Below are 12092 nucleotides of genomic sequence, written 5' to 3'. Positions count from 1 at the left end.
CATGTTTTTTATACAGAGAAATTCTTCCTTTGTTCCAAAAAATACATCCCCGAATTCTGGTCATGTGACCCCCATTGGAAAAATGTACACCTAACTATTCCTTCTCTCAGTCCATGCCTCTCTCACTCCCACCCACCCCCTCCCCATAGGGGGGGGGGCTTGCAGAAACAGAGAACTCTTGGTGAACTTTCTTTTTCCAGCTCTGATATCATTATCACTTTGTAGATGCTAATTAGTTGTTTTACAATTCTGTGCATCTTCAGAGATGGTGTCCTTCCTTGTATGCTGAAAGTTGGCAAAGGAGACCATTCAACAATCCAGCTGCTTGTTTCCCATAACTTGGTTCAGAGAATGTTTTGGTACCAAGTTCTCTCATCTTGCACACCCACATCGTCCTGCAGGGATCCTTGCTCATTATAAATGTTTTGTGGCTTTCCAGGGTGCCTGGCATATGAAGTCATACAGCACTGATAACAGTTCAGCAGAACCTTGGAGAAATATCCTCCCAGCAGGGAATGGAGACAAAAACTTTGTAGCAGAGGTCAGCTGGGTTAGCATTGCAAAGGATACATGTGTTCACAGACAGCAAGGTACAGGCCGGGCCTGGCTATGGGAAAATATAGGTCTGTAGTGTCCAGCATACACAAGGTAGTCGTCCACAAGGTAGGCCTGTATGTCCAGGTTGTCCATCTCACTTCTTAGCTATTTCTGGGCAAGAATCCAAAGCTCTACTGCTGAAGTCTCTGTCAAAGCTCACTCCAGCCCATCTACACCCTCCTAGCCATTAAAGCCCTCCCTCAACCTAAAGGCCATATCTCTCTCTAGTTTTCAGCATTCTCTTTTTAAGCTTTTTAGTTCTGCTGAGTACTGTGTTTTTGGGGTTTTTTTTTAATCGCTTCTAGGTAATTTTCTCTCTGCTTAAAGGAGCTATAGATTCTAATGTGAATTCTATTACTTTCGTCCACACTATATGGTTTTTTCCAGGTTTAGGTTCATTGTTTGTAGGGAGGGTCCCAGCTTTTCCCAGAACGTATAAGCATCAATTTTTTTCTGTCTGGATTTGATTGATTTACTTATTGGACCTGGGTGGGTGTGCACTATTCTGCTATTTAAAGTGAATCCATATATAAGAACAAAAGAATTGCCGCTGCTGGGTCAGACCAGTGGTCCATCATGCCCAGCAGTCCGCTCTCGTGGCAGCCCCTAACAGACCAGCCCTACCTGTATAGTAATCTGACCAGACTAGTGGTGGCCATTCAATGAAAGACAATAGTTTTGGATCATTTTATTGTGATCATAATCACAAAAGTAAAATAAAACTGTTTCTTGGTTATCTGTCTCTTTAGCCATAAGTTACAATATTATTATTAAGACTTAGCTAAAAGGAAAGATTTATAAACTATAAAGAGTTTTATCTCATGCAAAATTGTCATTTCTTTAATAAGACTTTAACTATTTTTTTCTGAGGCCCTCCAAGTACCTACAAATCCAAAATGTGGCCCTGCAAAGAGTTTGAGTTTGAGACCTCTGGCCTAGAGGCTGTTGGGCAGGGTCTCTTGAGTTGACAGAATAACACCTCTATTTCTGGTTCACATAGAGAACAAACCTTTTCAATTTCTAGGAAATTTTTATATACAGTATCATTGCTACTCCCCTCCCTTTTTTCTCTGTCCGTTCATCATCTTACAGCCCTCTGGGCAAATCCCTAGTGTTACAGGGTCAGATTTGTTCTTTACCCTTGTCTCTATAATAAACATTATTCCTAGTTCAGATTCCATGATCATATCTCTGGTCAACGAGGTTTTATTGCATACAGATCTTGCATTTTATATAACAGCATAATATTGGTAGTATTGCTGAATTGGATTCAGGTTTTTCGCAAGTGATGGTTTTCAAGTTTCTGCTGGTATTGTTGTGGAATTTCTGTTCCTAGGTTTTCTACTCTTTGGGGTGATCATTTCTATATTGTGTTACATCCTATCAGTCCACTTTATCAGTTGTCTGTGTGATGTATTTTTCCATGAAATTGACTGTAACTTTCTGACATTGGATATAACAACTAGGATCCTGTTCTTAGCATCAAGGTTTGATAATTTATAATTATAGCCTAATAAGCTTTTGAAGGCCGCCAGCCATATGCATATTAGTAGTACCTATTTCATTGTATCTGATTTAGTGCATATGCCAGAATGAAAGGATTAGTTCACCAAGTGTGGATGATACAGGTAAGGTTCCCGTAGAAGAGCAGGTGTTGAAAAGAACAATTGCCTCTTTCTGTCCTGTTGCGCCGTTAAGAAGGATTGTCTGGTACTTGTGATGTCACAGTGGATGGGGCTTAATGCCTTGCCATTGGCTTCCTGAGATTAGCTCACCCAGGTGGTGCTGTGGGAGCAAAGTTGGATGATACAGGTGTTGAAAGGAAAGTAACAGTTACCTCGCTCAGTCCATTTGGCACTCAGTAGTGAGGAGGGTAAGACTCCACAGTTGATCAGGTGTTGGAAGGAACAGTTATCTATCTCAGTCTTGATGCACCTTTAAGAGGGAGGAGTGTCTGGTACTTGTGATATCACTGTGTTATGTGTACGTTGCTGTCTTTTTATTATGGATGTTTCATTGTAATACGGAAAGAATTGTTGGATAGGCAGACTATAAATTTTCAAGATAAAAATTAATAAATTAAATATTGGTCCCAGAAACAATTGATACCTTTGCTTGTTATATTAGACAAACCTAAGAAAAAATTGAAGAAAGGCATCAGCATCTTGAAATGATTTGACTTTTCTCCAGCACCAGTACAATTGCAAGAATTCTGTTCTGCCTTTGAAGGTCTATTATATGTTAACATTTTGAGAGTTTTACCGAACAACAAAATTGAGGTCAGTAATCTAGAAAAGGTACTCTGGCTTAGTGAGCCAAACTGACTGTGACTTGTTTTGTTTTTTATAGATCTGGATCAGCAACTCTGGTTTTATTGCTTGGTTCACCATTATGATGGATGATGCTCTTGCTGAATTTATAAAAAGGACAGTTATGAAAATCCCACTTCACAAGATGCAGGTTGTTCTAAGAGCTTGGGGCTTCTTGACTGAAGGAGAGCTGCAAAAGTTAAACCTTCAGCAGTCCAAGGAGAATATCATCATGGATGTGCTGCATCTCTGTGAGGTAAGAAATCTGATCTATCTATGGACCACTGATATGGTTAAAGCCACACCTGATTTTTTTAGCTATTCTACTACACGGGCAATTATATAAGATAATTGTATGCTTTTGCTGTGTCAATAGGGTGGTCTATGGTAGTATGCACAAAAATCAACCTTGCCAAATCTTGTCTCCACAAGACTTACTTTTGTCCACTTGGTGGTTAGGTGGCTTACTCATGTGTCAAATTTCAGCTCGATTAGATAATATTTACAGGTCACCCAGCATGCACTGTTTGCTTGTGTTTTGTGTATATAGTGATTGCACCTAGAAGCACTTACCTTTTTTCATGGCAGAATCGCACCAGAAACAAAGCTACAAATGGCGCAAAACTCACAGCGTCCACCTTTGCCAGACATTCCACGACGTCTCATGCATACAGATGAAACGGAACCTGTGACCTTTGAAAGTCTTGTAACATAGAGCAGTGGTTCCCAACCCTGTCCTGGAGGAACACCAGGCCAATTGGGTTTTCAGGCTAGCCCTAATGAATATGCATGAAGCAAATTTGCATGCCTATCACTTCCATCATATGCAAATCTCTCTCATGCATATTCATTAGGGCTAGCCTGAAAACCCGATTGGCCTGGTGTTCCTCCAGGACAGGGTTGGAAATCACTGACATAGAGAACACATTTTCTTAGAGAAACAGGAGATGACAACTTCCCCAAAAAATGGAAAGAGAGAACAAAAAGTAAAGGAGACTCTGGTGTCCAATCACCTTTATTGTGTCTCAAGACTCGTGTCGAGTCTTGAGATACAATAAAGGTGATTGGACACCAGAGTCTCCTACACAGAGAAACCAGTCATTTTTTTGATCTCTTGATTGAAGGAAGATCAACGAAAGCGGTAATATTCCTGAAGAAATGACGATCCAGTTTTCAAGGAACTTTGGAATCAGGCATCCAAACTGACTACTTTATTGTCTCTCCAGAACGGCACAGAATGGATGGGTTTACGCTCCTCTGCCAGCAGATGGAGACTTAGCCATAATGACTTTTGGCAGTAGTACAAGTGGGCTGTGCAGTTCCATCTACAATCAGTTTGTTCACAGTCTCCAGCAGGTGGAGGTGGTAAGCCTGTGCAGTCTTTCCTTTGGTTGATTAGGGCCTGTTGGATCTGATTACTGACCTTTCTCTTGTCCTTTTTTGTTGTCCGGACAGAGCTTGGGGGACCCTTTCAGGGGTCCTTCTGACCTCGGGAGGTGTCACACTCAAAAGGGTCGAGTCCCTCCCTCCATATCCCCCACCTCCCCAAATTTTATTTCTTTAGAGGATCCTCAACTGTACACCTGGCCACCCTTCAGGTACAGACTACAGTTTAAAGAGCCTGTGGGGTGCTCTATTGGTCTTTGCAGCTGTGGGCTGTGAGATTCAGGGGGGGGGGAAAGAATATCACAGAAAAGAACAAATAAAAGGGCATGAGGCCGAAGCAATTTGACTGCCCTCAAAAATGAATCATGTCTGGTGATTTTGTGTGTAGGTCTCCTGCACGTATGATATAAGCACTTTTTTCAAAAGCAGAAAAAGTGTGTTCTTTAAGCATCTTTTCAGATTGGCATAGCTCACTGATGGATAATAGCTCATCATGACCAGCAGGTAGAGACTGAGACATAAACTTTTGGCTGTAGTACAAGTGGGCTGTGCAGTCCCAAGTACAATCAGTCTGCTCTCAGTCTCCAGCAGATGGAGGTGGTAAGCCTGTGCAGTCTTCCCTGGTTTAGTGTAGGGCTGTTGGAATGTGTTTAGTGGCCTTCTGGTTCCTGTTTGTGGTGCCAGATTGATCTTGGTATGTCCCATCAGTGAGCTGTGCCAGTCTGGAGAGACGCTTAAGAAGGAGAAATTAGGTTCTTACCTGCTAATTTTCTTTCTTTTGGTCTCCTGACCGGCACAACCCCCACCCTGTCTATCTGTTGTTCTTTCAGGATTTGAGTGAAGAGTGCAGTTTTTTCTGCAGGATCTCATGTTTTTGATAAGTTAGGGGAGATTATAAGAACAGTGGCTTTTGGCTCAGCTGATATAGCTGGCGAGCTATGGGGACGTTTCTGAAGGTCCTTCTCCTATTCAAATTCCAACAGTATTTTCTCTGTTTGTTGTTCCTCCTGTGGGGAGTATTGTTGCTGTTATAATTCACATTTTTTAGTTTTAGTTCTGCTTGGCTATTTGGCAGACTGAGTGTACTTGGGACTGCACAACCCACTTGTACTACAGCCAAAAGTTTGTCTCGGTCTCTACCTGCTGGTCATAGTGAGCTATTACCCATCAGTGAGCTGTGCCTGTCTGGAGAGACTAAAAGAAAGAAAATTAGCAGGTAAGAACCTAATTTCTCCTTATTGCTCCGCTGACTGGTGAAAAGCTTTTTTCCTTTGCCAGCGGTGAACAGATATAGATTGTACCTGTTCCTGTGGTTTTATTATGAACATAAGAACATAAGAAGCGCCATCTCCGGATCAGACCTTCGGTCCATCAAGTCCGGCGATCCGCACACGCGGAGGCCCTGCTAGGTATTCACCTGGCTTATTTTATAGCCAACCATATCTTTATATGCCTCTCTCAAGGAGATATGCATCTAGTTTGCTTTTGAAGCCTAGGACTGTCGATTCCGCAATAATCTCCCCTGGGAGAGTATTCCAGATGTCAACCACTCTCTGTGTGAAGCAGAACTTCCTGACATTAGTCCTGAACTTGCCCCCCCTTAGCTTCATTTCATGTCCTCTTGTCCGTGTCAAATTGGACATTGTAAATAATCTTCTCTGCTCTATTTTGTCAATTCCTTTCAGTATTTTGAAGGTCTCGATCATATCCCCACGCAGTCTCCTTTTCTCAAGGGAGAACAATCCCAGTGTTTTAAGTCGATCCTCATATTCCAGTTTCTCCATACCCTTCACTAGTTTAGTTGCTCGTCTCTGCACCCTCTCCAGCAGTTTTATATCATTCTTTAGGTAGGGAGACCAATGTTGGACGCAGTATTCCAAGTGGGGTCTGACCATTGCCCTATAAAGCGGCATTATAACTTTCTCCGATCTACTCGAGATTCCTCTCTTTATCATGCCCAACATTCTATTTGCCTTATTATGGCTACCCGCAGGAACGGGTCACTGTGTCATTCTTTTTTCAGGATCACTAGACACATCTACAAGAAAGAAGGTGATAAGAGCCTAATCTTTCTATCTATGTCATTTTCTGGCCACAAATTTTGGATGTCCAATCGCCTTTACTTTCTTTTCCTTTGATTTAAAGAGTGTATGTTTTGTCCGTCCTCTTGGGGGGTGGGGAGCCCTGTTTTCCTTGGTTGGGGTGAAACTGCTATATATTTTTGTCTGCTGTTTGCCTGTGTTATGGTTTGTTGTTTAATAAAAACAGATTTCAACAAAAAAAGAGTGTATGTTTTAAGAAAATCTTTAAAAAACTTTTTTAATTGGCCCAAATTTGGAATGCATTTACCTCCCTTTGTAAAAGGACTGCCTTCTTTCTTTTATTCCAGAAGTATTTTAAAACTTTTTTTGTTTTTTAAATCTAAGGTTGGAAAGCTGTTAGTTTCAATGATTGTATTTGTTAAATAATTGTTAATTATTCCTCCCAGAGCTCATGGAAAACATCCCAGATTGGCTGTATTTGGAATGGCGACTCATGTTTCCTTTACATTTATTTCATGTTCTCAGTATAAAAATGCCTAGAATATATAAAGAGAATAGAATTTTGATGATTACATGGAAAACATTACATTATGTCAGCAATTTATCACCTAACCCAATACACAAATCATTAAATCAATCTATTTGGCTAAACTCCAAGATTCAAATTGGCGGTTTTAAAATCGTATGGAAGCATTGGATTATGGCAGGTATATGAACTTTAAATGATGTTATTTCAAATGGTAAACTGCTTGAGTTTTCACAGTTGCAACATAAATATGGTCTAAATAAATCACCAAGCTTTAAATGGTTGCAGCTGAAGCAGGCTATTCAGGAGGGGTTCCCTGAATGGAAAAAATCTTAGCAATCAGTATAGTCTGGAATTCTTATGCTTTCAGGCAGATTTCTTGGGACACCAGGCCGCACAATGGTATAAATTGATATCTGGATTTATGAATAAAAAACCAAAGACTGATCTTAGAGACATTTGGAGCATTGAGATTAAGCATCAAATTTCTGCATCTCAATGCACACGAATTTGGTCTTGGAGAATGAGATGTACAATGTCTGCATCTATGAGACAAACTTGGTTCTTTTTGTTACATAGAGCATTTTGGACCCCAGTTAGATTACAAAAGTTGAATAGCTCTAAGTCTAATAGATGCTGGCATTGTAATCTGGAAGCAGGGACTTTAGATCATTTAATATATTTTTGTCCCTGTATCATGGCCTTTTGGAAATCAATTTGGTCTCAAATTAACTGTTTATTAGAAAACCATGTAGCTCTATCATATGATACAATTCTATTTGGGACGTCTATGAAAAGTCAAATTTCATCAAGTAATAATAAACTTTTATTAATAATGACAGGAGTTGCCATTCAACATATCAACAGAAACTGGAAAAATTACACCAGACTTAATTACCGTATTTTCGCGGATATAACGCGCACCATTGTAAAACGCGCACAGGGGTATAGCGCGCAGAAATCACGATGATATGTACAAAAACTTTTCTATACCGCGCTCAGGCATATAACGCGCATGCTGCCCGACTCTCCTTTCGCCCGCCCTGACTTTCCGTGCGCTGTCCCGACTCTCCGTTCACCCCCCCTGACTTCCGTGCACTGTCCTCCCTTGAAGTCCTGTCCCCCCTTGAAGGTCTGTCCCCATCCTGAAAGCCTGATGCCCCCCCCGACGTCCGATACATCCCCCCCCGGCAGGACCACTCGCACCCTCACCCCGAAGGACCGCCGACTCCCCAACAATATCGGGCCAGGAGGGAGCCCAAACCCTCCTGGCCACGGCGACCCCCTAACCCCACCCCGCACTACATTACGGGCAGGAGGGATCCCAGGCCCTCCTGCCCTCGACGCAAACCCCCCTCCCCCCCAAGAACCTCCGACCGCCCCCCAGCCGACCCGCGATCCCCCTGGCGACCCCCCCACCCCCCTTCCCCGTACCTTTAGTAGTTGGCCGGACAGACGGGAGCCAAACCCGCCTGTCCGGCAGGCAGCCAACGAAGGAATGAGGCCGGATTGGCCCATCCATCCTAAAGCTCCGCCTACTGGTGGGGCCTAAGGCGCGTGGGCCAATCAGAATAGGCCCTGGAGCCTTAGGTCCCACCTGGGGGCGCGGCCTGAGACACATGGTCGGGTTTGGCCCATGTGCCTCAGGCCGCGCCCCCAGGTGGGACCTAAGGCTCCAGGGCCTATTCTGATTGGCCCACGCGCCTTAGGCCCCACCAGTAGGCGGAGCTTTAGGACGGATGGGCCAATCCGGCCTTCATTCCTTCGTTGGCTGCCTGCCGGACAGGCGGGTTTGGCTCCCGTCTGTCCGGCCAACTTCCAAAGGTACGGGGAAGGGGGGTGGGGGGGTCGTGGGGGTCGGCCAGGGGGGTCGCGGGTCGGCTGGGGGGGGGGGGGGTTTGCGTCGAGGGCAGGAGGGCCTGGGATCCCTCCTGCCCGTAATGTAGTGCAGGGTGGGGTTAGGGGGTCGCCGTGGCCAGGAGGGTTTGGGCTCCCTTCTGGCCCAACTACACAAAGGTACGGGGAAGGCGGGTGGGGGTGTCGTGGGGGTCGGCCAGGGGGGTCGCGGGTCGGCTGGGGGACGGGCGGAGGTTCTTGGGGGGGGCGGTCGTTGGAGGGAGGGGGGTTTGCGTCGAGGGCAGGAGGGCCTGGGATCCCTCCTGCCCGTAATGTAGTGCGGGGTGGGGCTAGGGGGTCGCCGTGGCCAGGAGGGTTTGGGCTCCCTCCTGGCCCGATATTGTTGGGGAGTCGGCGGTCCTTCGGGGTGAGGGTGCGAGTGGTCCTGCCGGGGGGGGGATGTAGCGGACGTCGGGGGGGGGGCCGGGCAAGAGGGCTTGGGCTCCCTCTTGCTCCGATCGTGGATGCGGGTGCGGGTGGGAGCGCGTGCGAGCGGGCGTTCGGGGTGGGGGTGCGAGCGGTCCTGCTGGGGGGGTGAATCGGGCGTCGGGCGGGGGTGGGAACTATGTTTAAAAACTTTTGTATACCGCGCTCAGGCATATAACGCGCGAGGGGTATGCGCGGTACGTAAAATCACGTATAACGCGCGCGTTATATCCGCGAAAATACGGTACACTTTCTGGTGAAATTCGTTGTGCCCTATATATAAAATGGAAAGAACAATTGCCATACAAAAAGGGAACTATAATAATTTTAAAAAGATTTGGGGGCCATTGATAACATATTGTAATGATTAGACACCTTTATACACTAAAAGTATAATTATAATAATGGGAAAGGGGGATATTTAGTTATAATATTGGTTTATTCAATATTTTTGTTGTATAACTCCTGTATGATTTACTTGACTTACAATAATTATGGAAAGGGAGGGTGGGAGTGGACTTAATTTGTGTAATTATGATGATAATAGAAAAGGATTTCAAGTGTTGTGTATGATTCAATTGATGTAATATTGTACACTTGATGTAAGATGAAAAAATGAATAAAGAATTTGAAAAAAAAAAATTGTTAATTCCTGGTCTTTTTTTGGTTAATACGTCATAAAGCACTCAGAACCCTTAGGGGTATGTGCAGTCTGTTTGGATTAGATTAGATATCTGATGATCTTTCTCATTTTGGCCCCCTTTAATCAACCGTATTAAGGTTTTTTATCGTTGGCCTCTGCAGTAAAAACTCTGATGTGCATAGAAATCCTATGCAGCAATAAAAAAAAACCCTAACGCAGCTTGACTAAAGGGGGCCTTTGTAGAAGAAATTCAGTCTTCCTTTGTTATTTTCATTTATGTTTGCTACAGCCTAACATACCTACATTGTGATTTTTCAGGGAAAGCAGATGACGCTGAAACATGCAGCCATTCTGGACATCACTTGTAAGTGGGGAAAAAAAAATCTTCCTCTTTGCTATCAGCATCAGATGTTACCAGTTTCTATTGGTTCTTCTGACAGACATAATAATAATAATAATTTATTTTTTGTATACCACTATACCAAAGCGGTTCACAACAGAGTAAAAAATACATACAATCAATATATATTAAGTACATTAAAACAGTCAAAAAAATGCATCAATTAAAAGTAGAAAAGCAAGAGAAGTAAACAGTGGCATAACTAAGATGTAAACATATTAAACAGGCTTGTCTTTATTGATTTTCTAAAGTCAGAATAAGAAGTAGCCTCTAGTATAGGTGCTGGGGTAAAGTATAGCTTTATTAGACTTGTGTTTTATTGTTGTGCTTTTTTTTTTTTTTTTACTCTGAATTTTATTGTTGCTTTTTTATTTTTTATTTTTTGCAGTTCCCTTTCCCTCCAGCCTTTCTCCCTTTTTATACAGGTCAGCTGCTGCTCTCAGCCCCAGCTTCCGCCTTCACTTCCTATTGCAGGTGGCTATTGTCAGTACTCTGGCCACTGCCACTCCACTTTACAGTTCTATTGATTCATGCTCTGCCCTTTTTCATCCTGCTTGTTCCCTACTGCTGCTAGAGTAGCTACCCAGGATGAAAAGTGGTATAGTGCACTGTAAGATGGAGTAGCAGCTGCCAGAAGGAGTGCCGACAACTGCTCACAGCATAAAGTAAAATAGCAGTAGACCCCCCCAGGATGGGAAGTAGGACAGCATTAATCATCACAGCTGTAAAGTAGAGCGATAGGGGCCAGGAGGAGTGTTGACATCTTTGCCTTCCCTTCTGGCCTGCTCCCGCCTGTCCGTTTTATGCTGCCCCTGGTGTTATCTTCAGGCCAGCTCCCAAGCGCAGGATGCACGTAGGAGCCACCGCTCGCGGCTTTGTGCACTGCGGCAGTAAGGAAGAGGGAAGCCAGCCCGAAGATAACACTGCATCGATCGCACCGCGGACCGGCAGTTGAAGAACACTGTCTCGGGCCCGATGCACGTGCCGGCCTTGCGGACCGGTAGGAAATTTCTGTGGACCGACACCGGTCTACTGACCGAAGGTTGAAGAACACCGCTGTAGATCAGGCAATGGGCGGGACATTCAACCTTGACTACATTCAGCAGGCTTCCCTTTAAAGGACAAATGTTTGAAAAGCGTCTGGATGATCTACACATTGGCATTCTTTTCTCTCTTTTCCGAACTCTTTTTTTTTTTTATACTCTAAACCATTGATCTGCCTCGTGCAGTAATAGTTGTATAGCAAATGTGAATATTTATTATTAGATAGGCAGGCCATATGGTCTTTATCTGCCTTCATTTTTCTGTTTTTTGTCTTTGTTTTCTTGTTAGTTTATGTGAGTCACGGGGACAGTGGTTATATACCTACTTTCATGGATATGACTTTCTACACAAGCTACATGGCTTCTGTTTGTCACAATTTTCAACTTGCAATTGCTCTGCCCCATGCCTTCCAGCACCCTCCTAACATTAGCTGTGGATGCACCAAATATACTCCTCTTCCCATTCATATCATTCATATTCTGTCAATATTTTATCTCCTTCTAGATAATCATATATTTCGAGAAAAGAGAAATTGGAGTGTGTATCAGATGGTCAAACCGTTAGGTACGTAAGCATAGTTTACCTACAAATAAAAATCTGTTATTCAATGCCCTGTTAAATCTTCGTTAAAGGACTAGGGGTATTGAATGTTTTCCCCTTAAACAAAAAATTAGGAAAAAACCTTTGAGCACGTCAAAGCCAGGTCTCTTAAATATCTGAAACTTTTTTTCCCCCTTTTGATTATTGTTCAAGTAATTGTGGTTTTGTTTTAAAGCTGCTATATGCTGTAAATTCAAACTTCTTTATCGTCCCTCCAGACCGG

At 43.6% G+C, this 12092-nt stretch overlaps 1 protein-coding gene across 3 annotated transcripts in view; it reads left to right on the top strand.

Moving 5' to 3' along the window:
- Positions 1-12092, top strand: part of CENPN (centromere protein N) — a 52835-nt gene that overhangs the window by 2462 nt on the left and 38281 nt on the right. For all 3 annotated transcript variants that reach the window (XM_033941165.1, XM_033941163.1, XM_033941164.1), the window contains exons 2-4: positions 2947-3162; positions 10144-10189; positions 11774-11833. In XM_033941165.1, the coding sequence (XP_033797056.1) occupies positions 2989-3162; positions 10144-10189; positions 11774-11833 (280 nt within the window). In that variant the 5' untranslated portion in view covers positions 2947-2988. The remainder of the gene's footprint in view (positions 1-2946; positions 3163-10143; positions 10190-11773; positions 11834-12092) is intronic.

The sequence above is a fragment of the Geotrypetes seraphini genome, chromosome 4 (genome assembly GCF_902459505.1).
Source record: "Geotrypetes seraphini chromosome 4, aGeoSer1.1, whole genome shotgun sequence".
NCBI classification, from domain to species: Eukaryota; Metazoa; Chordata; class Amphibia; order Gymnophiona; family Dermophiidae; genus Geotrypetes; species Geotrypetes seraphini.
The sequence above is the reverse complement of the archived record's forward strand: the minus strand, read 5'-3'. Positions and strand labels throughout refer to the sequence as shown.